The 27,955-nt window shown below is 50.0% G+C and overlaps 1 protein-coding gene across 7 annotated transcripts in view; it reads left to right on the top strand.

The window, feature by feature from the left end:
• The window catches only part of TRPC3 (transient receptor potential cation channel subfamily C member 3), a 76,496-nt gene that overhangs the window by 30,231 nt on the left and 18,310 nt on the right, over positions 1-27,955 (top strand). For 3 of the 7 annotated variants that reach the window (XM_059695603.1, XM_059695602.1, XM_059695601.1), the window contains exons 4-9: positions 10,309-10,473; positions 13,173-13,389; positions 15,679-15,912; positions 18,631-18,895; positions 23,006-23,201; positions 24,453-24,662. In XM_059695603.1, the coding sequence (XP_059551586.1) occupies positions 10,309-10,473; positions 13,173-13,389; positions 15,679-15,912; positions 18,631-18,895; positions 23,006-23,201; positions 24,453-24,662 (1,287 nt within the window). Of the gene's footprint in view, positions 1-10,308; positions 10,474-13,172; positions 13,390-15,678; positions 15,913-18,630; positions 18,896-23,005; positions 23,202-24,452; positions 24,663-25,851; positions 25,900-27,955 lie in introns of all 7 variants that reach the window. The other 4 variants (XM_059695600.1, XM_059695599.1, XM_059695604.1 and 1 more) reach the window with 3 other exon arrangements.

The raw sequence follows: 27,955 nt of genomic DNA, 5'->3' as shown, positions 1-27,955 counted from the left end.
TCCGGTTTCCTCTATAAAAGGCGGTAACATTCCCTCTGTCCCAGGGTCTGGGTGGGTTTCAGTGGATTGAGCTATGACAAAGCCCTCTAACTGCCCGTCACGATGCAGCGGATCGCAGTAAAATCTGTTGCGTGTACACGCTTTTGGAAGGGACTGTTACGTACATCCTCACGTTAATCCTTGCACCAGACCTATGTCATTCTCCATTTCGCCTACAGTATAGATCAGATAGATGATGAGATTTTTATTCTGCAAGGAAACGAAGGTCCTCCCAGCTTCAATGACAGGTCTGAGATCACATCGCTACGGAGTTGGTCATGCCATTGCCAAAAGTAAAATTATGATTATTTTTTTATTCTGGTTACTTGAGATAAACTGTTATGTGTATCTGTCTGCTACTTGTATGGGGCTTTTAAATAATTCATGAAAATTGAGGTTATGATGTTTTACTGTAATAAAAATGTCTTACCCAGAATCTCACAGCTTATATGTGTTAGATAAATGAAATTTTGTGCTTTTAAGAGACACTGATAAATCACAAAAAATTAAGCTGTTATCAATAGAGCTGGGGTCATGCGGTGTGGCAGGGAGCTGAGGAGGGCAGCTCCGGAGCCACCCTGCCAGGGTTCCGGCCCCGTGTGACCACGGGCACGTCTCCTCACCAGTCCACGCCTGGTGTGCTTGTTACTACAGTGCAGACAGCGGCAGTACCTGCTTGTTCCGGGATTACACGAGCTGCTGCAGGTGGAGTAACCAGCACAGGTGTGGGACACGGTGATTGGTCAGTAAGCAGTAGCTAATAGCGTTCTGCGTTATGGCAGTTCATTCTCAGGACGATGGCTCTTAAGCAGGTTCTGTTCTTAGTCATCACAGACAGCTTTCGTGTTCACTGCACTGGTTCTAGTTTAAGCAGAAAGGAATTGAGTAAGGACAGCGATGGCGAACCTATGACACGCGTGACACGCGAACTCATTTTTTTGGTTGATTTTTCTTTGTTAAATGGCATTTAAATATATAAAATAAATATCAAAAATATAAGTCTTTGTTTTACTACGGTTGCAAATATCAAAAAATTTCTATATGTGACAGGGCACCAGAGTTAAGTTAGGGTTTTTCAAAATGCTGACACGCCGAGCTCAAAAGGTTCGCCATCACTGGCCTAGGAGGCGGGTCGGGAGCCTAGGAGACCTGGAGGACAAGCTTCTCTCAGCTGTGCTTCCAGGGCTGACGCCCTGAGGGACTGTCTGTGGCCCAAGCAGAGCAATCCCGCCTCTGCTGCAGGTGGCGGACCCTGTGCCCCCAGAGGATGCGAGTCCTGCCTGACAGATGCGGCCCCTGTCACACCAAGGCACCCACACGCCTCTCACAGGGGGGCGAGGCCAGGCGGTCCCCTGGCAGCGAGGACCACTCTCCACACACACACACACACACACACACACGCACACACGTGTGTGTGCGTGCACACACATACACATGCGCGTGCACACGTGCACACATGTATACACACACATACACATGCGTGTGCACACGTACACACACACGTATGTGCACACACACACACACATGCAATGCTACCACAGTGTAGAGAGCTTCCACATGTGGTTTTCACGAGATCCTGGCCGGCCATCGAGGACAGATCTCCCCTCTATGTACCAGGACAGTGAGGCTGGCAGTGAAATCATTCTCAAGGCACTGTCAGTGACAAGATAAGGTCATTTTGAATAAGATGGACCTTAAGACGCTTTTGGAAACCTGCCTGGATTTATGCCAGTCTCGCAGTGCGCACCTCTTCCCATGAGCACCCGAGAGGGGAGCAGTGATTCCGCTTGTCACAGGTTCTCGATCTTGGCTCTGAAAGTGTCCTGTGAGCAGAGACAGCTCGTCTGCAGATGTGCGTCCGGCACCCCCCTGTCTCGCAGAGTGCAAGTCCCCTGCGTGTCCGTTTTAAATGAATGGGTGCGGAGACCACAGTGTAGGACAGCAGTGAGCAAACTACGGCCCGCGGGCCGGATCCGGCCCGTTTGAAATGAATAAAACTGAAAAAAAAAAAAGACCGTACCCTTTTATGCAATGATGTTTACTTTGAATTTATATTAGTTCACACAAACACTCCATCCATGCTTTTGTTCCGGCCCTCCGGTCCAGTTTAAGAACCCATTGTGGCCCTCGAGTCAAAAAGTTTGCCCACCCCTGGTGTAGGAGGTGTCATTAGCAATACACTTGCTGTCAGTCAACTATCAGGAAACAACAACCAAAAGAAGGCATGTGGCCCTACCCGGGATGGCTCAGTGGACAGATCTTCGGCCTGCAGACTGAGGGTTCTATTCCGGTCAAGGGCACATGCCCGGGTTGCAGGCTCAATCCCCAGTGGGGGCGTGCAGGAGGCAGCCTGTCAATGATTCTCTCTCATCATTGATGTTTCTATCTCTCTTTCCCTCTCCCTCTCTGAAATCAATAAAAATATATTTAAAAAAAGATATATTAAATATGTATATATTTAAAATATATATCTATAGTTAAAAGTAATATATGTGGAACTGAAAGGAGAGTTAAGACTTTGAGATGTTCTGGTTTGCTATACAATGAACATTAGTTAAAGTCTTTGATTTGGAAGGTTCATTTGGAAAATGTACAGAAGAGCCCTATTCCGGAATGCCCCCAAAGCCTCAAGTTCTGTTTTTTCCCCTCTCAAAGGCTTCCTGAATTGTTCTCAGCACTCACCCAGCTCCACTCCAGCAAAAAGGGAAAATACCCGCCCACTCCTGACGCCCTTTCCCCCATCTCCTTTCTATTTCCCAAGAAAAATCTCCTCTCAGATTATAAGGATGCACGTTCCCCCCCCACCCCCCCGCTCCCTCCCAAACACACACTGTGGCTCTGAGGTGCCTGTGGCTACATGAAAGGCAACTCATATTTATTCACAGCAGCCCATAATTCCACCAAGGAAACCAGTTTTATGTGACGGCAGGCTGTTAGGTTCCATAGGAGACTCAGGAAGTGTCTTCTGCCATCTGCCCAGATCTCCCCCGCTCCCCAGCTCTGGTTCTGAGTCTACGACTCCTCTCTGGGCTTGGAGCTTCCAGAGCTCGGGAATCTCACCACGGGTTCAGACAGGCCTTAGGGACTCGATGGCAGTTAATCAAGAAAATGAAAATATGAAAGATCTGCATAGCAGGGGTCTCCACATGAATGTAATGATTATGTGGGAAAGAACTTTCCAAAATAAAAGCAGTAGAGGGAATAACAACGCAAAAATATAAATAGTTCGATCACATGTAGCCTAAAACCCTGCACAGTAGAAAGATCTGGGAGAAATATTTTTCTCAGTTATAACTTACTAGGGGCCAGGTGTACAAAATTTGTGCACTGGGAGAGGGGGGAGGTCCCTCAGCCTGGCCTGTGCCCTCTCGCAGTCCGGGAGCCCTTGGGGGATGTCCAACTGATGGCTTAGGCCTGCTTCCCATGGACACCCCTAAGCTGATAGTCGGACATCCTTAGCGTTGCTGCGGAGGTGAGAGAGGCTTCTGCCACTACTGCTGCACTTGCCAGCCATGAGCCCAGCTTCTGGCTGAGTGGTGCTCCCCCTGTGGGAGCGCACTGACAACCAGGGGGCAGCTCCTGCATTGAGCATCTGCCACCTGGTGGTCAGTGTTCATCATAGCGACCGGCCGTTCTGCTGTTTGGTCGATTTGCATATTAGCCTTTTATTGTATAGGATAATGGATTGGTATTCTTAATATCAAACGACCTCAAACAAATTTATGAGAAAAATTTCCAGAGCTCTATAGAAAAATAAGCTAAGAGCTTGAACAGGTAATTCACGGAAGAGAAAATCCAAATGTCTAACAAACATATTTAAAATTTTCAAGCACCCTGGTAACAAAGGAAATGTGTATTAAAATAAGATACTATTTCACCTCTCTTAAATTATTAAATAATAAAAACTTATGATTCTTAATACTGCTGATGAAACGGGCTATCCAGTGCTGCTGGCAGGAAACAATCGTGCTTTTTATCAGGAATTTTGAAGACCAGTCATCATTTCTAAGGAGTCTCTACGGGAAATAACACAACTGGAAAGATGGCAAATACTGTTACTGTTCGTAGGGTTACCTACATTCTGCTACTACAAGAGAACGGAAGATGAAATTTGATTTTTCGAAAATGCATACAAGAAAAACAAACACGAATTATTTTTTAATTAGAATAAGGGACTAATTGCCCCCCCCACCCCGCCCAAAGTCCGGAGTTCTAGCTCTGACTCTCCATCCATCTTCCATGTGACTTAAAGAGGAATGCCAGTCCGCTGCACCCACAGAAATACCGAGCCTTCTGCCTACTGCTAGTAGCTCTGTCTATTGTAAGAAAGCCCTTGACAAAGATAAGAGATGACAGATCTTCATAAAAAGGGCTCTGAGGAGGCGGGGACATCTCCACCGCTCCCTGCCCGCTCTCCTTTCTCCTCCATGGTGGGATTAAGTGTGACTGGAGACAGCCACCCAGAAAAGAGACATGCAGCAATATGTAAACATAAAGTCATTCCCAGCACCTGCAGAGAAAGCTCAGCAGTGGAGCCTCGCAGTGAGACACCGGGGGACACACATGCGGCAGAGACTCTGGGGCGCCCGTGCCAGTGAGGCCCCGACCCCACACCGGGGAGCCTCCACCGGTCTGTGCCCAGGCACCAGGAGGTAGCAGAGCAGTTCACACCCAGTGGGTTCAAAATCCAGAAAACTAGCACCATGTAAGTTTTCCGTTTATACATCACAACTCAAGAACTTTAAAAGGAAGATGGAATGATCTAGGTCAGGGGTGGGCAACCCCTGGCACATGTGCCAAACATGGCACGCCAGTAACTTTTGCTGGCACGCAAAACCCTCTCTTATAATCTTTCCTTTACAATTTTTTTCTTAGTATCGACTTTTTTATTTTTCAGACAAATTCAGTGTAGGTGCATCTTAGATAAATAAATAATTTTACATAACAAGTTATCTTAAAGACCATAGACATGGATTGACGAGAGAGGGGAAGAGCAATTTCTATGCCTCTGCCTTAACTCTCCCTGCCTTCCTAGATCCGACCAGTGTTTTGGTTTCATCCACATACGCTTGTGAATCTTTGTTCTCAGTGATGAATTTTGTTAAGTCTCATAATAGGAGTAGCCTGACAGATGAAAGTAGTAGCTTGTGCATATCTCTGAAGGTCACGAAATATCAACCTGATGTAAAATCTCTGTCATCAGTGATGCAGCAGCAAAAGTCCCACTGATAATATCAAACGGAGTCATAAAGTTTTCTGTCAGACTATCAGTGTAGAAGAATTTTGAGTCAGAGATTTTGCTGGTTTTGGCACGCACTCACAAAAAGGTTGCCCACCCCTGATCTAGGTTGTATCCACAGGAATATTTTCTTTTAAATTGTATGAACTGAGGCTCCAACAATGAAATTAAAAGCAAAACAGAACGTTCCCACCATGTTCTGCACCACAGTGTCCCCACGAAGATAGTTCTGGTAAAGGCAGATTTCATGAAAACATAGTGTACTGTGAATTTTTTCTTAATAGTTTGCCACAAATGGGGGTTCAGTTTATAACCTATTAGCCAACTTGGCAGGAAAAAGGTGTTTTCTCATGCCACAGTCATTTTGTGTCACGGACAGACTGAGATTTTCTGTGTCAATCATTGTTCCTTTAAATCAGGAAACCTCGAATAAGGGTATTATTTTTGGAAAGATTTTGATTTGCTGGTCCACTGACGTTAGAAAACAACATACGTGTTCTCTCCAGCCACTAGGACTGGCGGGCGGTGGCAGGGGTGCTTTAGGAGGAAAACCAGTCCAGAGATAAAGGTCACGCCCTGTTTTGAAGTCATTAAAAAGAGCAAAACTCATCTCTGAGAGGGATTAGCTTTTCTGCCCTCACTTGCAACTGTTGAATCAGTTTCATTTTCTTTTTCAAATGGTACTGGTATGCTCGTGTTAGGATTTAAAATCACTGGGGAAAATACCTATTTGCTTTTTTTCCCGTGGATTAAGAAAAGTCAACAGCCCTGACTGGTTTTGCTCAGTGGTTAGAGTGTCGGCCTGCGGAGCATTGGCTCACTGACTGAAGGGTCTCAGGTTTGATTCCAGTCAAGGGCATGTACCTCGGTTCAAGGGCAGGCTCAATCCCTGGCCCCGGTTGGGGCACGTGCGGAGGCAACCAATTGATGTGTGTCTCTCACATTGATGTTTCTCTCTTTGTGTCTCTACCTCTCCCTTCCACTCTCTCTAAAAATAAATGGGGGAGGGGGAGTCAACAGGTGCCATATAGTGGTGTTTATTATCTCAATTAAGAAGAGGGAAAAATTAGTGATATAGGAAGGATACCTGTTGAGGATCTGCACTATGTGAACAAGTCACAGTGAGTCAAAGATGGATCACCCCCTTGTGCCACGTGGAAAGGATGGCTTTCCATCAAGTCTTTGAAGCTATGTAACCTTATACAGTGTAATTAATGCCATAAAGCACATCTTCAAGTTTAAAGAGCAGCTCGAGGAGGAGCAGGAGTGGGAAGAGGGAGCCATACTACAACATGAGTACTTCTGTCCTTGAGAGTTCAAAAGCTATGAAAGACCCTTGAGAATTCAAAGCCTACCAAGGACACCTATAAGAGGGACATTTGTCCACCAATTCCATATGGACACGTCACCTGCCTTTTAACTCCGTAGGCATTTTCTGACTTGAGCAAACCCTATAAAAAAAGTGCTTCCCAAGCGGTAATCTGTTCTGCTGACATCACATCCTCTACCTGTGGATTTCCCAGGATGCACCACTCCCCATGCCAAGCCAAGCCTGGCTGCAGTCACAGGTCTGCCTTTTATTTGCATCCATCCAACTTCCCACAAATGCAGACCCTCTAAACATCAAGGCATTTGGACCAACATTCAAATTAAGACTGTTAAATGCTGACTATCTTGACAAGCATATGTGTCCAGGTCTCCATTCTAATAGCTTTTCTCACATTTATTAGGTAGATCTGCTACCCATCTCAATCTCTAGTGCAGGACAGTGTCAAACGCTGCTTTTGACTAATTAGGTCAGGCAAAGACTCAAAGCCTCCAGAGACCGCCTCTGTCTACAGACTGATAGAATTGTGTCTTGAGTTGCCCTCAGGCAATCATCCACAGGTGTGGCAAGAGTGTTTTTCAACAGGGTGGGGCAACTGCTTCTGCCTGGAGGCTGTTATTCTCAGTCTCTTAATGGGCCTCAGAAACTCCAAGTGCTGGGGCAAGGTGTTTTCTAATAGGGTGGGGCAACTACATTACCTCAGGTAAAAACCACCTGCATAGCAAAGGTCTGCGTGAGAAAGATGACCTCCCCAGCGTGAGGGAATGATTCAGCACAGGAAACTGGGGTGTCCGCTTTCCAAGCTCTAACTCCAGAGCCCCCAATCCTGGCTTCTGCTCACACACTTTGCCCTTCCCTCTGCTAGAGCACAAGGTGGGTGGCTGCACAGAATATTTTGTGTGTTAGCCCTTTATGAGGGTGCCTGAATTTCCAACCGTTTCTCTCCCTGGCAGACAGCAACCCCATGTGCTGCTTTTCACAGCCAGATATTGTGTGGGTACCCTTCTCAATTCTGGTGCTCTCTGCTGGGGGGCCCAGCTTGGGGATTAGACACCAGAGGTCTCAATGGAACCCCCACAGCTGAGATATCTCTCCGGAGATATGTCTCCGGAACTTCAGTTGCTGTTTGTTGAACCTGGCCAGCCCTTTCACGCCTCTGCCCCTTCTACCAGTCTCTATGAGGTCTCCACTTTCAGTCCGTGGTTATCAGGGTTCTCTCTAACTAGTCTTCAGCTGATTATTCAAAATGTGTTTTTTGGGGTGTTTTTTTTTTTGTATTTTAGTTGTAATTCCAGTTTGGTCCTGGGAGTGTGTCTATGTAGCATCCACTTACTCCACCGCCATTTTTAATCTCTGCTTTTCTCACATTTATTGATAGCTTGCTGTGTGCCTCAGATCAGGACCACTCATCCCTTAAGGCAATGCTGAATGCTTCCATTTTCATCTTCTTCTACCAAAGGCCTAAGCTCATGGGAGGGACATGCTGAAGGTTGAGTGAGTGAGTAAGTGAGTGAATGATGAATGAGACAGACAGGGACTGTAGAGGGGTGAGGATTTCTCACAGAAGGAGGGGTGAAGCAGGAAGAAAGTGATCCAACAGACACAGGGCAGAAGTGGAAATTTGGAGTTCTCAAGAATCCTGGGAAATTGCCATAGAGACCTCCAGAAGCCATCAACCTTGAATATATCTGCACATGTATCACGAGTTCAAATAATGTCTGCATTGACCTTGAAGTGCTATTTTCAAAATTCAGAACGTTGGAAAAGTGACAGAATCTTGAGTTTGGAAAGAAGGTGTCATATTTACTTCGGGGCTGGCAGTGCCCACTGACCCTCGGGACCTGGGATTTTTATAAGTGAATTGAGAGGAACGTGCAAGTTCAGATACTCTTTTTCACATTGAGCTCATCAAACAAGAAAAGATAGCATCTTCTTTTTCGTACTTCTGACTCTCCCAAATCCTGCCAGTTTGTATTACTGAAAAAAATTCCGTTAAGTATTTCAAATCTAGTGTTTGGAGGCTCATCCTCCACCACATCTGTCAGCCACATCTGTCTCCCTGCAAAGTGGCACCGTGGCTGCCACCAGAGTGGCCACCACAGAGGGCAGGCGAGAGGGGGTTCATTGCCCACCCTGGGGGGTGAGGTTTTATTTTATTTTATTTTTTTTCGATGAAAAGAAACTATAAACCGGGAAGTGGAAACCTCTTCATTGCCCTGTAGGCGTGCTCTTGATAAAGAGTCAAATAATGTTCGGAATTGCCTGGAGCCACTGCGGAGCTTTAGGATCGGGACTAGGACTTGATTAGAGACGAGCCCTCTGCCTGGTGGGACTTTAGCGCTGCTAAAGTCTCTCTCTCTCTCTTTTTTTTTTTTAAATATATTTTATTGATTTTTTACAGAGAGGAAGGGAGAGAGATAGAGAGTTAGAAACATCGATCAGCTGCCTCCAGCACGTCCCCCAATGAGGATGTGCCCACAACCCAGGTACATGCCCTTGACCGGAATCGAACCTGGGACCTTTCAGTCCGCAGGCCCATGCTCTATCCACTGAGCCAAACCGGTTTCAGCTAAAGTCTCTCTTTTTTAAAAATATGTTGGCACTTGCCCTAGGTGGTTTGGCTCAGTGGATAGAGCATCGGCCTGTGGACTGAAGGGTCCCAGGTTCGATTCCAGTCAAGGGCACATGCCTGGGTTGTGGGCTCGATCCCTAGTAGGGGGTGTGGAGGAGGCAGCCAATCGATGATTCTCATCATGGATGTTTCTATCTCTCCCTTCCCCTTCCTCTCTGAAATCAATACAAAAATAAATATCTTGGCACTTATAGTTGATTTGTGAATGACCCTGAATAATTCCTGAGCCTAGGCAAGCTGCACCTGGCCATTCAAAGGACAGACCCAGTTCCAAAGGGCATCCTCTGGCGTCGGCCTGTTGACTAGTCCGTTCTGCTCCCTTGGACAGGGCCTGCAAGGAGTCCCAGTTCTTCTAGAGCAGTGGTTCTCAACCTGTGGGTCGTGACCCCTTTGGGGGTCAAATGACCCTTTCACAGGGGTCGCCTAAGACCATCGGAAAACACATATATAATTACATATTGTTTTTGTGATTAACCATTATGCTTTAATTATGTTCAATTTGTAACAATGAAAATACATCCTGCCTATCAGATATTTACATGACGATTCATAACAGTAGCAAAATTATAGTGATGAAGTAGCCACGAAAATAATGTTATGGTTGGGGGTCACCACAACATGAGGAACTGTATTAAAGGGTCGCGGCGTTAGGAAGGTTGAGAACCACTGTGTCAGTTCCAAAGCAATTTGGAAAAGCCATTGGGAAGGTGGGCGGGAATGGGATTGAGCCCTGCAGTGCGTACCTTCTGGAACATGTGCACTAATATCTAGGACAGGGGTGGGCAAACTTTTTGACTCGAGGGCCACAGTGGGTTCTTAAACTGGACCGAAGGGCCGGAACAAAAGCATGGATGGAGTGTTTGTGTGAACTAATATAAATTCAAAGTAAACATCATTACATAAAAGGGTACGGTCTTTTTTTTTTTTTTTTTAGTTTTATTCATTTCAAATGGGCGGATCTGGCCCGCGGGCCGTAGTTCGCCAACGGCTGGTCTAGGATGTTCATCTTAGCCTCCAGCAGTTGCCCTGCGGACGATGTGTGGTAACCCGCCTCCCTCTCTCTCCCCCCAGTTTGTGGCTCACCCCAACTGCCAGCAGCAGCTCCTCACCATCTGGTACGAGAACCTGTCAGGACTGCGGGAGCAGACCATAGCCATCAAGTGTCTGGTGGTGCTGGTGGTGGCCTTGGGCCTTCCGTTCCTCGCCGTCGGCTACTGGATCGCGCCGTGCAGCCGGGTACAGCTCCCCGACCGACCCCTTTCCTCTGTGGTTGGTGTGCACGTCCTCTTGAAAGGAGAAGGTGTCCTGCTTAAGGCTCTTGTCAGTCTCACCCTCGGTGTTAATTGCCTCCAGAACAGGATGCTGCTTTTGGGGCACTGGGTCAGCTCCACTGAGGGGTGAGAGAGGACGCGGTGCAGGGGGATGGATGGCCTTTGCAGGCACGTGATGCTCTGGCTTTTAAGGTAAAATTGCTGCTGGAGTGAAGCTGCGTATGCTCTCATTCTGTTGGCAGCTTAATCCCTAGAGAGCCGCCGGGCCAGCTGTGGGCGGGCAGGGGGCGGCCCGGCCGCAGGGGGACCGCGGCCCACCAGCCTGACAGCCGGCGGGCGGCGCTGCCTGGACCTGTCCACGCCACGTGGCTGAGTGTATTAGGCGCAGTTGCCGACGTGGTGTTATCCAGAGTCCAAGAAACTGCACGCAGGTTCCCCAAGCTCTTTGTTCAGAAGGAGGGAAAGTGTAGCATGGGGGCTGGGAATTTTAGATGGTTTGTTTATTTTGTTTGAATCGTTTTGTTCACTTTTCTCCCTCTCCCCACGTGCCAGTGTAGAGCTCATCTGTGCCCAAGAGGACCACTGAGCCAGACGGGGAAGGAGTGCTGGGCAGCTTAGGGCATCTGCCTTAGGCGCATAGAGGCCACTGCCAGGGTCAGGCGCTGTTCTGAGATGCCATAATCCTGTTTTTACATTCCCAAATCTGGTTTTGTTTAAATCAGAGGCAGTTTCAGGCAGAATGAGTCAAGGCCACTGACGAGCGAGCGACCCTGGAAATCCGTCATCCGTCTGGCTCAGCAGCCTCTTGGCACAGTCCTGCTCTGCAGCACCTTTATGCGTGGGGAGGGGGGGGGGCGCGGGGGAGGGGTGGGGGGGGGGCGGATGCGAATATCCATCCACCTCATCATGCTGGAGCTGCCCGCGCGATTCAGGGCAGAAAGTTTGTCATTTTGATCCGTTTCGGTGGCTCGACTGAGTTCCTTGGTTATGCATCATGGAAAAGTCTCTTACGATCCCTCAAATGCAAATGCATGAGCGCTTAAGACTAAAAACTATAAATACTGTGAGAGAGCCTGCCTTAAAGCGAAAGTCACATCCCACCCGAATAGCTTCCCTTTCTGGGGCAAAGGAGCGGGAGCCCAGGTTCATACGTGCTTGTCCCTCAGGGCGGCTCGATCGTGGGAACTTGCTTCAGGTCCAAGTGGGCGCCCGCAGTCCACTCCCCCTTTTCTCTTCAGCTCCCCGCGTGGGAATGCTGTTCAGTGGGGAGGGGGCTGGAGGGGACGGAGTGGTTCCTACCCGCATGTATACCTGCCACCTGCCATCACCTGATGGTGACAGGACAGCCTGGCAAGAATTCCTGCACACACCCCATCTGCCGTGCAGGCCTGCGGCTTCCCTGTCATGTTAGTTGAAGTTTTTAAAGACCAAACTTGTGGAGACTTGGCTACGCCCAAGGAAAGGAGCTGTACCCCCCTCACCCGCCCACCCCCAAAGCGCAGCCGCCCAGCAGCACCGTGATGTGTGAGTCGTGTCCATTTCCCTGCAGAAAACGGGTCTGCGTGCCTTCGTGGTCGGCCCCAGCAGCGCTGGCCAGTTCTTGGTTGGTTGTTGACGTCAAGTTAAGGCCGTGGGTGTACGAAAACATCGGTTGGAGTTTGCAGTCCTTTAAACGTGAACTCCGGGGCTTCCTGAGGCCACAGACTGAGGCGGAACATGGGGTTTGAGTGTGAAGGATGGAGAACGTCTCTGCTGAACCTACCGAGTGTTCCCTGTCCGCCGACCGCGGAGGCCCTGGGCACAGCGGGAGTTGTTTTCATTTCTCCCAGAACGTGGGGCGTCCCAGGACATCCTGTCACATGGGGTTTGAAAGGAGCGACCTTAAAGTAGTTCTAAATGAAAGTTATAAAAGGTGCTCTTGTACTATTTATATGACTTTCCAAACTCGGGGATGGGTGACTTTCAGTTAAATTAACCCACGTAGAGGGTTAATCATTGTGTATCTCCCTCTTCTAATTGGGATAGAAACAGATACAACATTAATCCCGATTATAACGGGTTTTTTTTGCTTTTTTTTTTTTTTTTCTATCACACGGAGCACAGCTTGATTTCGGGACATTTAGAAAAGGGAACTAAAATTTACTTCTGCAGTAGTAAGACTTTTTAATCTTCCAAGGGTTATTAATGTGCGACAGATACGTCATAACATTTCAGTTGTAAATGAACGAGTCTACGAATTTATCACAACCTTTCAACGGTACCGCAGTAAAGGCTTACCCACTCCAAACTTGGGCCTGCTTTTCCCGGACTCTGAGAGCCCTGACGCTGCCTAGTCTTTCCGTGCAGAAACGAGAATCGCCAGGGTGCACCCTGTGACTTCAGCAATGCGCCTGCGACGGGGGTCTGTCCTGAGACAAATGGGATATTTAGAAACAGGGAAGTGTGAAGACTTCTAAGTTATTTTTGGAGGAGGCGTCCCCGAAAAGGAGTCCTTTTTATAACGGACAGCTTGTCGGACGCAGAAGCAAAGCTTTGAAAGTGTTCTCATTTCGTCTGCTGGTTGTTGTTATTGTTGTTGTTGTTTATCCTGTAGAGTCATTTTCATAAGGAGGCGCCAGATTTGCAAAAGTCAGTTTGCTTGTATTTATTTTTATTTCCCCGCAGCTGGGCAAGGTCCTGCGCAGCCCCTTCATGAAGTTCGTGGCGCACGCGGCCTCCTTCATCCTCTTCCTGGGCCTGCTGGTGTTCAACGCCTCGGACAGGTTCGAAGGCGTCAGCACGCTGCCCAACGTCACGGTCCTCGACTACCCCAAGCAGATCTTCAGGGTCAAGACCACCCAGTTCACGTGGACCGAGATGCTAATAATGGTTTGGGTCCTTGGTAAGCCTTGGATTTTAAGGGCTCTGATTTCTATCAAAAACATTATCTAGCTCAGTGGTTAGAGCACCCGCCTAAGCAGTGAAGGGTCTCAGGTTCGAATCCTGGTCCAGGGCATGTGCGGGAGGCAACCAATCAATGTGCCTCTCTCACATGGATGTTTCTCTCTCTGGCTCTTCCCCTCCCTCCCTTCCACTTTCTCTAAAAAAAAAAAAAAAAAGGAAAAGGAAAAAATATCCTCAGGTGAGGATTAACCAACCAACAAACAAAAACCAATATCTACATAATGATCATCATTATCTTTCTTTTTTTACTAAATTCATTGGGGTGACATTGGTTAGTAAAATGATACAGGTTTCAGGTATACAATTCTATAACACGTCATCTGTGTATTGTGTTGCGTGTTCACCACCCCAATGTCATCTTCTATTAAAAATGTTATTTTACATATATGGTGGCAGTATCACCATTGTTAGATTAGCAGAATAGCAAAATCATCCAATAATTTGACAGCTTGATAATGCTACCAGGTATCCTAATTCTAAATTTAAAATTTTTATGAGTAACATAAAAATATTAATATACTACGTTCCTGAAATCTAACTTTGATTATTGAGTAAAATGGAAGTTTTTTTAATGTGACTCACTGTGATGATCCAATATTTCACTGAAATTCTTGTGGTGTAACCCCCCGCCCCTCCTCCGGTGGCTATTAGCTGATGCTGAAGAACATGGATATCATTTCCGTCTCAGAGCTGATAGGAGAGTCCATTTTCAGAGTGCAGTTACTTGTCTCACAGTGCCCCTTGTGGATAGCTAGCTGTGTTAGAGTAAAAACCTTAGGCAACGCGAGAAACAACGGAGGTTGGAGCCAGTGTATTGACCGCTAATCCAAAGTCCTTTTCATGTGCCCGCTCTCTTTCCCCCAGCAAGTTTCTTGGTGTCTTCTCAGTTCCTGATTTAAGAGGTCGCTTCCTCCTTCTCATTCACTCCTGAGGCCTCGAGCTGGGACAAGTAGTTCTTTTACACATTTTATTTTGAGCCACTGACTTTCCTTTAAAAACTCCACAGTAGTTTCCCCTTATAGTCAAGACGAGGAGTAGTGTGTCCTCTTCTCCAAGGGCGGCCTTTTCTGCCTTTAGTTTCTTCATAGTCTCCAGGCTTCCCTGCTGAAGAGCTTTTTTCTCCAGCGACACCTCCCCTCCCCAGCGTGGAGCTGGAAGGAGGAGGGGTAGGGAGTGAGGGAGGCATGATGGGGAGGCTGTCCTTTTGCTAATCCTCACCTGAGGATATTTTTCCAACGAATGGTTGCCTTCACGCACACCTAGGCCAGGACCAGGGATCAAGCCTGCAACCTAGGTCCATGCCCTACACCAGCATTGAACCTGGGACCCGTCAGTTCGCAGGCCAACACTCTTCCCACCGAGTCAAACCGGCTAGGGCAGGTGGGGGGGGGGGAGGAGCTGTTCTTGTTAAAAGTCTACGGTACAATGCTCATGTGGGGGCTCTTTCTCCCCTAATCACTAGGGCATGATAATGAACCAATGTCATTTTATAAAGATGAACTAGAGGCCCGGTGCACGAAAATTCATGCACTGGGGTGGAGGGGGGGTGGCCGGGGAGCGGTCCCTCAGCCTGGCCTGCACCCTCTCACATTCCCAGGAGCCCTTGGGGGACTGTCTGACTGAAAGCTTAGGCCCGCTCCCCGCAGTCGGACAATTTGGGGACAGCGCCGGCAGGCGAGCAGCTGGCCCTGGCTCCCATTGCCCGCCGTCACCACTGCCGGTCACTGCTGCCCCCTGATTGCTGTCCCCTCCCTCTGCCTGCTGGCACCCGCCTTGGCTGGCCTGGTGCTGCTGGCTGGCCTGGTGCTGCCCTCTCACTGGACCTGCCCCCCACCCCGACCAGTCATTCTGCCGTTCGGTTGATTTGCATATTAGGCTTTTATTGTATAGGATTCTTCCTCCTCCAAAATCCTCCTGGGGTGAAATCCGGTGACTTGTGGAGCCTTCCTGGTGTGTTTCCTCCTGCCGGCCCCGCCCCTCTGTCTGAGGGGCAGCGTTGCTGGGTCTGTAGGTGGAGGTGTGTTTCACCAGATTCTAACTTGGGGGAGGGAGTCATCCTGTGGGACCTTCCTCATCACCTCTGCTCAGTGAGCCCGGCATCCGCTTCGTGGTCCCCAGCACGGTGCTTCGCAGATGGGGTGGGTGGAGAGATGGGGCTGATGGTGGGCCCGACAGGAGCGGCTCAGGCTGAGCCACCGAGCCTCACGGTCCCCGTGTGTCCTGGCAGGGATGATGTGGTCCGAGTGCAAGGAGCTCTGGCTGGAAGGCCCGAGGGAGTACATCGTGCAGCTCTGGAACGTGCTGGACTTCGGGATGCTGTCCATCTTCATCGCCGCGTTCACGGCCAGGTTCCTGGCTTTCCTCCAGGCGACGAAAGCGCAGCAGTATGTGGACAGCTACGTCCAAGAGAGCGACCTCAGCGAAGTCACTCTGCCCCCGGAGATACAGTATTTCACTTACGGTGAGTCCCTCGCTGCAGGGTCCTCGTGCTTCCGGAGGCGCCGGGAACCGCCTTTCGGAAGGGGATGCGCATGGGACAGGTGAGTGGAGCGGTCCTGGACGGTGGAGACAGCATGAGCTTCAGAGCCGGGTTCCTGTCCAGTCTGACGCTCCAGGGCTGGGTGACTGTCTTCAAGTCGTTTACTTCCCTGTGCCTTAGTTTTCAGATCTGTAATAAGAAGGTGCTGCAGGAGGGAGAAAAATTACCTTTAAGTCTAAGAACACAGTGGCTCTCAGGGCCTCTGAGGACATGAGCCTGTTTGACGAGGGGGACTAGCTGGAGAAAGTGATGGATGTGGGAGAGGAGTCCCTGAGAGCATGTCTTTGAGGACTGACCTGTACAGGTGAGCTGCACAGAGTGGGCACCAGGTCACAGGCTCTGAGAACTGGCAGAGTCTCGGAGAGGGGGCCGTGCCCTCCTCCCGGTGGCGCGGGAAGCGGTGGTGCCACACGCCTGTGTCACAGAGCAGCGCGGCCGATGCCCAGCGCGCGAGGACCCCGACGCCTGCCCTCCCGGCACGCGCCACCTTAGGGAACCGCATCTTCCCCCCCCCCCCCCCGAGGCAGGATCAGGCGCCCGCAACTAGCAGATGTTCCCATCGTTGCAAAATCTCAAATCTGGAAAAGTCTGTAGGAATTATGGTCCCGCCTTCGTTTTACAGCTAAGGAAACTCAGGCACAGAGTTCACGCGTGTTCCGACGTGAAGCGTAGCCTGTAAGTGACATGGCGGCTGCCTTGCAGTGCGGACACGCGGCATGTTAACAGCCCTGAAGGGGACTGAGCGTCGGCTCCAGAGCGAGATGTACACTTACACCCTGTGACATCTAAGCGCGCTGCCTTGGAGTCGGGGAGCAAAGAGGTTTCTGTACCAGGGAGACCAGATCAAAGAAACAAATGATCACCCTTTGTAATTAACTTGGCGGTATTTTTGTGTAATACATACTTCAGTTCACGATCACCCTTTTCTTTACATGTATTCATGTGTCGTTAGTGGCTATCATCTGAGGGGAGATTTATGAATTCAGACCACACTGCCTATTATGTGTGTGATTTTGATCAAGTTTTTTAAAAATATATATTTTATTGATTTTTTACAGAGAGGAAGGGAGAGGGATAGAGAGTTAGAAACATCGATGAGAGAGAAACATCCATCAGCTGCCTCCTGCACACCCCCCACTGGGAATGTGCCCGCAACCAAGGTACATGCCCTTGACCGGAATTGAACCTGGGACTCTTCAGTCCACAGGCCGACGCTCTAGCCACTGAGCCAAACTGGTCAGGGCTTGATCGGGTTTTTCACCTTTCCACGCCTTGGTGTCTGCGTCTCTGAAAGGAGGGTGATAGTAACACCAGGTCTGTGGGGCTGTTCAAATCTCAGTGCCTGGTGCGTAGTAAACATTCAGTAAATGGCCATTTTTATTGTTGTTGCAAATGTGTGTGATGCCTGCCTTCTGGGAACGGCCTGGTTCACACACAATCAGCCGCATCGCACTTCATCGGCCTTCCAGGGAAATAGTCTGCTGTGACCTTGAGAAGTGACCTTGAAAGGGTGCTGGGGGCCTCATTAGAACCTCTGTGGCTCAGTAGCAGTTTTCGTTTTCCAGGAACACGTATCGTGCTCAGATACTGCGTCGACAGTACCACTGTGATCCGGGACAGTCTCAGGTCTCTTATTACAACGTATTACTTCGTTAACTGCGAGATGAACTAATGCCCACGGTATACAGAAGCTCTGTGCCCCGAGTTTATAGGCTGACAGACTTGTTGGCCGATAAACCTGGTAACTGGGGGGACATCGGTCAGGCCTGTCGCTTCGTCATCCTGACCGCCTGTGTCTCATGAAGCCTTGAACCCCCTTCATCCTTCCCACTTAATTCTGTTTCTGCTCGACGCGAAGTCAGCTGAGTCCCTCCACAGTGTCCTCTCCACGGGAATAACTCGCTTGAGTGTAGGATTCATGCGTTTCCTATAATTTATTTCTCTCTTGGACTGCGACCAGCGCGGCTGGAGAGCGGACACGAGTCCTGAGTAGGGGCGACGGGGGAATGAGAAAATGAAAGAGACAGGCGCAGAGACAGAGGGGAAAGCTGGGACCGGGAGGGACGCTGCCCTCTGATGGAGAGACAGGGACCCGGAGCCGGTGCAGCGCGTTTATTTTATACAGCATGATTCCAGGAAGTTTTACTAGAGTTTAAAACAAAGGAAATTGTGAGAAATCATGGTTAAAGATCAGCTACAATCATGGTTAAAGATCAAGCTGTAATTTTTCATTCTTGTGGCTTCTTTGTAATCCTCACTCCTGGCTGAGCCCAGATAATTGTGTCTGTTCCTGGTGCCTGGCTGAACTTAAATAATGAACCCCACCCCCTGGCACCTGAGCTAAAGAGTCAGGCTGACAACATACCTGCCTCTGGCAAGGTGTGTTTCCAGGACGTGGCTCTGCCAACGCCACTGGGCTCAGCTGACAATAATTAAAGAAATGCTCATGTGCCTTCCCAGGCGCTCTCCACAGTTTCTGCTTTAACACGTCAAATAGAGCCCAGACCGTTCATTAAATCGAGAAGAGTTTCGACGGAGACATGAACCACCTACCTACAAGGTAGATCCTATTGGAGGCCTTGGCTTTGCATAGTTAGCCGTGAATGGAAAGGCCCGTTTAACCTCCCTCTCTGTTTCCAGCCAGAGATAAGTGGCTCCCCTCCGACCCTCAGATCATCTCGGAAGGGCTCTACGCCATCGCCGTGGTGCTCAGCTTCTCCCGGATCGCCTACATCCTCCCGGCCAACGAGAGCTTCGGCCCCTTGCAGATCTCCCTGGGCAGGACCGTGAAGGACATCTTCAAGTTCATGGTCCTCTTCATCATGGTGTTTCTCGCCTTTATGATCGGCATGTTCATCCTGTACTCTTACTACCTTGGGGCTAAAGTAAACGCTGCTTTTACCACGTGAGTGAGATGTCATACAGACATGGCACGATGAGGAGAAATTCTAAATCGTCTAGCCCACCGGTTCTCAACCTGTGGGTCGCAACCCCTTTCGGGGGGTTAAATGACCCTTTCACAGGGGTCGCCTAAGACCATCGGAAAACACATCTATAATTACATATTGTTTTTGTGATGAATCACTATGCTTTAATGATGTTCAATTTGTAACAAGGAAAATACATCCTGCATATCAGATATTTACATTACGATTCATAACAGTAGCAACATTACAGTTATGACGTAGCAACGGAAATAATGTTATGGTTGGGGGTCACCACAACATGAGGAGCTGTATTAAAGGGCCGCGGCATTAGGAAGGTTGAGAACCACTGGTCTAGACGAAGCAAAGGAAAGCTTTCAGTGATTGTGATAACGATGTTTTTAAGAGAAGGAACAAATCCGTGGGACACGGCGCCTGTGTGGTGACATTGCTCTAAAGATTCCTCTCTTGGAGCTCCGTGAGCAGGTGACCCCAGGATGAGTCAGAATCCGGAAAAATCCGAGACAAAATGGGCTCTTTGGAGAGAGTTGAGTAGTAAAATTTTAATACTGGGTGTCTCTTACATTATGTATGACATTAAATTTAGTTTCATCATTTTGTAGCCGTTACTGTTATTTCAGAAAAGGAGAGGGGGTCAAGCAAGCAAAATGATCGCTCAATGTGTACAGCCCAGGAGAACGGTAATAGCATGCCCTTCCTCTGGTCAGACTGGTTTCCGCAGTGCAGACTCACCTCTCCCAGGAAGTCTTCCTGGATTGAGCTCCCTTAGTCTTTGTCCTCTTAAGTTCTGTCAGCATGGAGACATCCAGGCTGTGAGACTCATGCCCTCCCTAGGGTAATGTTTAGTAAACAGTAAGATGATCAGGTTGGGGGAGTTTGCTTTAGGCCATTGAGTCAGCAGTAGGTAATAAAATGCAAATATTCACCCTGTGAATATCAAAGAGCCCAAATTCAGCCTTCTGTCCGGACTTTTCTCATTTATATTAATTACTGTTGATCTTGGTTCTCAGCAGTCACCCATCAGCTTTGTCTGTCCTGGGGGTGGCTCTCCCTCTGTACTGAGGGCCTGGCGGTGGGGAGGTGATGCCCTCCACCTCCCTCTGTGTCCTGCCATGTCCCACTGACACCAGCTAGACAGCACGTTCCCTATAGACTAAGACGGAACCTCACGCCCTGCCAGGCAGCACGTTGTTCAGAAATGAATTCTTTCAAGTTATTAATATAGAGCAGGTCTCAGGGGTGGACGAGACCTGAAGCGCTTGCTTTCAATGAAGAGAATCTCTGTCTGAACCCAGTGGGAGGCGCACAGAACTGGAGCTCAGAATGCGCTTTGGCCCTGAGGTTTTCTCCTTGGCTATTGAGGGCGGGCACCTGAGCACCGTGGGAGAATGCGGCTCGGAAACCGGGCAGCCTGGCTGCCAGTGTGGCCTGCTGGCCTGCAGCTCTGGTCTCTGGCCAAGTTAACATGTCCCTGTGTTAGTTTCCTTATTTTAAAAATAAGCACAAAAAGGCTCAAGGCAGGTCGTCGTGCGGGTTACGTAGGTAATTTATAGAAAGCCTCTCGCCACAGTGGGAGCTAGGACCCGCCAGCGCCCTCTCGTTTCCCTGTCCCCTCCCCACCAGCTAGATTCACACAGAATCAGAGAGAATGAACGGGGAGGGAGAGGCTCACAAGGGGCAAGAGGAAGAAGGTGGGAATTCCTTGATGCCGTAAAATTAATGGCAGGAACAAGGAGGCTGTAGTTTTCTGTCTCCTAGCACCTGCGCTATGACAGCACACGGTCAAATCCTATATAATAAAAGGCTAATATGGAAATCGACTGAAAGGCAGAACAACTGGTCACTATGACGTTCACTGACCACCAGGGGGCAGATGATCAATGCAGGAGCTGCCCCCTGGTGGTCAGTGCGCTCCCACAGGGGGAGCGCTGCTCAGCCAGAAGCCAGGCTCACGGCTGGCAGTGGTGGTGGCCAGAGCCTCTCGGCCTCTGCGGCAGCGCTAAGGATGTCCGACTGCAGTTGGACATTCCCCGAGGGCTCCTGCCTGCAAGAGGGCACAGGTCAGGCGGAGGGACGCCCCCCCCCCCCCCCGCAAGTGCACGAATTTCATGCACCGGGCCTCTAGTGTTCTCTAACAGCGAGTAACTCTGTAGGAACAGGATTTTTATTCCGCCCTCTCCCCCCAGGGCCCAGCACAACTTCCAGAACATAATAGGTGCTCCAGCAATATTGGTTGAATGAATAAACTAGTACTAAAACCTATGAATCTATAGAATTGTTATTTAGAATCGGTTATAAGAAATTTTAAAAAGTTCTCATAAATCTTTCTTTGGAAAAAGGTCTCACTTTTTTTTTTAAGATAGTAAGAAAGAATTTTATTCACCTCCATATTGCTATTTGCACAGTTTCCCAGAACAAGTTGTACAGAGGAATACAAATGCTATAGTCCAAATGAAATACAGAATTCATAATAAGAGGATGTTGTTACTCAGAAAAAAGGCAGCCCAGTGTGCTTTGGGATAGCACTGCAGCAACGAAAACACGCTCGGTGTTCGTGTAGGACTCACCCTCCACCTCTCCTTTGTGATGGACGTCTACGTGTGTAACTATTTAAGGTTATTCTTGCTGCTCACAGACCACCAGTTACACTGGGTCATATGATGACACCTGGCAAAGCCCATTTAAGGGATAAACTGGGGCCTTCGTCTGGGGGGTGGGGGGGATGTGCTAAATGCTGCAGGGGACCAGGAGTCAGGAAGCAGATTATTTAAATTGAGGGAAAAGAAGGGGAATCTTTCCTTCTGCTGCCTCCTCTTCGTTTGCAGCCAAGCATGCCTCCTAGCAGGTGCTAATCCCTGTGACGCGACTCCCGGGAGCAGTGTCTGCCGTGGAAGCCCGACCCCTCACCTTGGACCTGAGTGCCCCCCAGTTCCCAGGGGCAAGGGTTTCTGTCGGGGACTTTCAGAGGTTTTTTGCATAAACAAGACTATAAGCGCTTGTATGCCCCTCTTTTTTATTCAAATTGCAGACTATTTCACACTTGCTGCATCTTACTTTTTTCACTTAGGAATATATCGCTGATATCATTGTATATAGACGCAGGAGGATAGATCCGTGTCATAGCGTCCCGCCTATGGATGTACAGAACTGTTTACCCCGCCCTATGGTGGGCATGAGGGTGATCCTGCCCCACCGCCTCGCTGCAAGGAAGACGTCTGTGCGTAGTTTTCTGGAAGTGGGCATGTAATTTTAATCCCTACCTGGTTCTACTTCAGAAAACCTGACTGAGATTCTGAACCACCTACAAGATCACACCCCAAACATCCATCCTTCTAGGAGACAGGAATGGCAACGTGGTAGAACTTGTTTCCCCAAAACGACTCCGGAGACTTTTCCCTGGATAACTTACAGAACGGCTGGGCGTCGGCACCAAAACCCCAGAATAACTTCTGTTAAACATTATAGTAAAGCTAGAGGCCTGGTGCATGAATCCGGGGCCCTCAGCCTGGTGGAGTCCCTCAGCCTGGCCTACGCCCTCTCACAATCGGGGACCCCTCTGGGATCAGGTTGACGTTCAGGCTACATCCCTAGGGATGGAGTAGTGCCCAAAGTGGCAGGCAGCCAGGAGAAGCCCAAGCCCCGGCCGGGTGCCTCGCCAGTCCCGCTCACCCCGGTCCCCGGTCCCGAGTGCCTGCTGCCTCTGTGGCCGCTCAGCTCGGTAGCGCTGCTGCAGAGGAAGGAGAGGCTTGCGCCACTGCAGCCGCGCGCGCCAGCTGAGAGCATCGTTTCTGGCACCCATCAGTCGCTGCTCGGCTGTTGGAGCGCACTGACCACCAGGGGGCACCTCCTGAGTTGAGTGTCTCTGCCCCCTGGTGGTCAGTATGTGTCATAGCAACTGGTCCAATGGTTGAACGGTCGCTTAGGGTTTTATATAGATAGATAATTCCATTCTGGGGTTTATGACGGCACTTTATGATGACGTTGGACTATACCCTAACTTGTTTTTACTTCTGACTTTTCAACACGGAAAACTGTTCGCTTGCTGAGTGTGCGCCTTAACCTTTCAACAGGGTGGAAGAAAGCTTCAAGACTCTGTTTTGGTCCATATTCGGGTTGTCTGAAGTGACGTCAGTTGTGCTCAAGTATGATCACAAGTTCATCGAGAATATTGGATACGTGCTGTATGGAATCTACAATGTGACTATGGTGGTCGTTTTGCTCAACATGTTAATTGCCATGATTAACAGCTCGTACCAAGAAATTGAGGTAAGCAGACTCCTACCCGCGGCTCTGTCCTTGCCGTCGTTCTAATAACACAGCACATCTGCGTGGTGCCCTGTGGGTGGTCCAGCTCCTGGAAGCGAAGAGGCGGGGTGCCCCCAGGCCGTCCTCTGGGTTTTCCCCCAGGACAGACAGCCGACGCCTGCCAGCGTCTTCTAGGAGCACAGTGGGGCTCCATGGCTTTATCATCACTCTCGGGGTCTGTTTCAGAAGTTGTGAAATTAGCGGCTGGAAGAAGTGCTAGGCATGGGGAGGCTGCCCGCTCCCCGTTAGCCAGCCAGCTGTGAAAGGTCCCGGAGGGGGGGGGGGGGTGCGAGGCATCTGGCAGACGGTGATGACGTTCTTTATCCAGTTGGAATTTTCGCTGTTCTGGAGATCAGCCTGCTTTTGGTGTTGGATGGGCTGGTTGGAGCCTTTCTTCACGGCCGCATGTATGTTTTCTCTGTCCTCCGGTTCAGTGTTAAGGATCTTCTTAGGGCTTTGCTGTTTGTTAAGTCCATTGCGTCTCTCTGTGTGCGTTAGAGACACACAGGATAGTGTTATCAAAGCCGAAGCGAGGTCCTCCGGGTGGGAGGACTGTGGGACTTTGCACTCCTGCTTGTCTAGCCAGTGTGAGCCGAGTGAGCCACCTTCCTCTGCTCTGGACCCCCTCCTCGTCGTTTCTCCTCCCCATCATTTCTCCAGTAGGATGGTCACGCCCATCACCAGGGGCAGCTCTGAGGGCCAGAGGAGATACAAAACGGGAGTAGGCCACTGAGGGCCTCGGGTGACATTTGAGGACAGATGGCAGACACATAAACGCCAAAGTGCAATTTCCCCCTTTGCCCTGGGGGTACAGTATGCGGTGTCTACAGCCTATTGGATGGGAGGGAGGGTAGCCAGAGAGTGGGGAACTATTGATGGATACACAGAATTGGCAGGGAGAGGGGATAATCTTCCCATCCTTCCTTGACCCTGACTTTTTCTTGTGCTTTGCTTTGTGTCTTGGGTGGGGGACAGAAATTCTTGTTAAATTTCAGTGGGTACACACAGAAGCATATGGAAGAGAAAAGAATGAGTATCAAGAAAGTGATAGAATATTATGTAGAACAATAGGGATTATAAGCAGACAATTGTATATACATCACTTCTCTATTTCAAAAGCATAATTTAGGTTCATTGTAACACCCTATGGAATCCATTACTAGAATTTCTAGTTTTTGAAATGAGTTCTGTCTTTTCTGTCTTGTGACACAGGACGACAGCGATGTCGAATGGAAGTTTGCTCGCTCGAAACTTTGGTTATCTTATTTTGATGATGGAAAAACATTACCTCCACCCTTCAGTCTAGTTCCTAGTCCAAAGTCATTTGTTTATTTCATCATGCGGATCATTAACTTTTCCAAATGCAGAAGGAGAAGGCTCCAGAAAGACATCGAAATGGGGCTGGGGAACTCAAAGTCCAGGGTAGGTATCCGGCGCTCACCGCGGCCTTTCGGGGAATGGGGTTCTTCCTCCTGGTCTTCTGATGTGCGTTCAATAATTCTTATGTGTGAACCTAGAAGATGACGAAAGTATTGTCCATCCCACAGTCTTTCATAGACGAATAATGAATGCTTTCCTAATGTGTCAAGAGGTCCCTTCATCTATGCCTTGCTTTGGGTCATAATTTCACGTAAACTACCGGATTAAAATCAAACGAGAAATTCTTTAACTCGTGAAAGGTAAACAGAACACATGGTTCCCTGTGTTCCATGCTTCTCAACTGTTCTTCCAAAGTTAAAGAGTTTTCACTGCTCATTTCCTCATGGCTGTATGTATGTTCAACACCACCGTAGTCTTCTTATTTGTCCAGACCCTTTATTGGGCTAAACACTCCTTTTTCCTTCAATATTATAAAATTGATGCAGGCCTAAGAGCATCCTCCAGTATTAACCGTCAATGCCCCTTTCAGAAATAATCAAGAACGGTGTGTCCTCGAGTGGCATGATAACAGTTTATTACCATGAATGCAGTTTTCAGAGTCAGAATTGGCGTAGGACACAGGAAGATATGGGCAGAACCTCAAATAATAGTGAGCAAGGCAGGGAGGAGGAAAGGCGCGGGGCTAACGTTTTTGCCTGACATTGTAAGAACGGCCTGCAGCTGGGAGCCGCAAGGCAGCAGTATTACCTCCGGGAAATCCGGGCCTCTGAGCAGAGCTGGACCTGGTTCTCAGGTGACGCTGGCCACGGCCCGGATTCGTGCGATTTAGCTTCTCACCTTTGGAAACAGAGGTGCTTTCCAGGTCTTGTAATTCCCTGGCAGCTCGTTGTTTACGAAGGTGACCTTTTAGGCCTTTAGACCTGGGTGTGGGCTCTTAAGGCCGTGCGTTTGCAAGGCAGTGGTCGGTTGCGACATCCCATGATTTCAAGTAATAGCTCGTATGTGCCCGCGGAGAGGCAGTTTAATGTCCGGAAGAGCGCCTGGGCGTTGGACCCCGGTTTGAGCTCCGGGCTTATGGCCCGTGAGCGAGTCCCCTGGGAGAAGTGCTCCATCACTCTGAGCCCTGAGTGTCGCAGCTGAAGGAGGAAACCTTGGAGAGCTCTAGTGGGAATGACCCGAGACGCACAAAGTTCCAGCCTCGACAAATAGCAGTGCCCTTCCTCATCCGCAGTTTGCAAAGTGCTTTGCTGTACATCTGACCCTCATGCAACACTGTGAGGTAGGTATGACGACTGTCCCCACTTTATAGCTACGACAGCTGAAGCCACTCACTTGCGCAAGGGCACGGTGCTGGCCGCGCGGGGCAGGCGTGGAACTGAGGTGGCATCAGATGCCTCGCTCTTTCTGCTGCACCCACCGGGCCCTGCACCCACCAGCCCTGCACCCACCGGGCCCGCTGTACCCACCAGGCCCTGCACCCACCAGGCCCTGCACCCACTGGGCCCGCTGTACCCACCAGGCCCTGCACCCACCGGGCCCTGCACCCACCGGCCCTGCACTCACCGGGCCCGCTGCACCCACCAGGCCACTGCACCCACCGGGCCCGCTGCACCCACCAGGCCACTGCACCCACTGGGCCTGCTGCACCCACCAGCCCTGCACCCACCGGCCCTGCACCCACCGGCCCTGCACCTGTCCGCCTCCTGCTCACAGCTGTGCTCGGGCTTGGCTGCTGCCCACCCTCTCCCCGCCAGCTGCACCTTCAGCTGCAGGGTGGCTGCTCTCTTAAAGGGGCCAATCTCTACTCGCCATCTTGGGCAAATTCTGCTACGGCTGAATTGACTTTGCTTCTCTGGGCATTTGGTAACCGAGGCTTTATTCTTTTCAAAGAAAGCCTCTCTGGGATGGGAGTGCCAGCCCTTACACTTCACACCCTAGCACCGTCTTTCCGCAGGCAGCTGCTCAGCCGCCGACTTGGTGCCTGATGGCGTCATGACGGAGGAGGGACGGTGCTAGCAGAGAGGGCATTGAGGCGCACGTGGCTACCTGGACCCCGCGAGGCAGAGGCAGGGTGTGCCCAGGACCTCGAGGGGCGGGCGTGCTCCACAGGGGTGCCGGCAGGAAGAGCAGCAGTGCTGGGGAGGCTGCTGAGGCAGCAGGAAGGCTGAGCCCACCCCTCAGCCTCCCAGGCTCTCACATCCGCTTCAAACTGCCATTTTGATTTTATTTTGTAAATTGTGCGGGAGCTGCTTGACTCTCCCAGCCACAGACAGGCGGTGTGTGCTGAATTTAGGGAACATTTGGAGAAATCATGTTTCTGCTTTTCTTTTATAGAAGAGAGCAAGGTGCCTCCAGACCCCGTTTGTAACACAGCCGCCGGGGCCAGCGGCCAGGCACTGACCGGGGCTCACAGGAGCGGTCCCTTGCCAGCCAGGCTTTGTGCGGGCACCGCGGTGACGGGGTGGTGAGCAGGGTCCCTGCCTGAGCCGGCCATGGACGGCGGGTGGCGGGCCCCGCCTGTGAAGCTCACCCCGTGGGGAAGAGGCTGCACACAGGAGCGGGCAGTGACCACGTGTGCCTCTGCCTCCTGTTCCTCCTCCTCCCCCCTCTGCCCCCCCAAAATTAAACCTGGAAAAGAAAGAGAGGAAAGGAAAGGAAACCTAAATTCTTTAGCCCAATTCCCTCCAAAGTTGTGACCCTGACAGTCTAAGGCAGAGGTCCTCACACTTTTTAAACGGGGGGCCAGTTCACTGTCCCTCAGACATTGCACACATGTGCACCGCGGGCCCGGGACGCGTCGGCTGCTAAGCAGGACAGGCAGCGGCGGCAAAAACACCCGGCGGGCCGGATACATGTTTTCGGCGGGCCGCCCGCGGGCCGTAGTTTGAGGACCCCTGGCAGGCCAAGATGCTCGGGAAGACATGCTATTTGGGCAGGTATTTTAGGAAAATGCTAAACGATGCCATCTGTGCGCGCGGAGCAGAAACCAGGCTCGGAGCAGGTAGAATCGCTTCTGTGCGGCTTCGCCTTCTGGGCGCCCCGGGTACATGTTGATGAAGTGATCACGGTCCCCAGGATCAGGAAGGCTTAGCCCGAGCCGACTATTAAAAGAATGTTTCAGTTAATCAGCTCTGTGACCGTTCCTGCTGCCAGCAGGCTAGTGATGTGAGCACGCTGCTCCAGGGACGTTTCCCTTCGGAAATATATTAAACCACGTCTCAGACTCAACTTCCACCACACGCCCCTCAGAAGGGCTGGCTCCAGAAACGGTAGCAAGGAGAATAAAGTAGATTATATTTGTTATTTCCAAATGAATGTATTCTAATTCACTAGGT

The sequence above is a fragment of the Myotis daubentonii genome, chromosome 5 (genome assembly GCF_963259705.1).
Source record: "Myotis daubentonii chromosome 5, mMyoDau2.1, whole genome shotgun sequence".
In the NCBI taxonomy this organism is placed as follows: domain Eukaryota; kingdom Metazoa; phylum Chordata; class Mammalia; order Chiroptera; family Vespertilionidae; genus Myotis; species Myotis daubentonii.
This window is presented reverse-complemented; position numbering and strand designations above follow the sequence as displayed.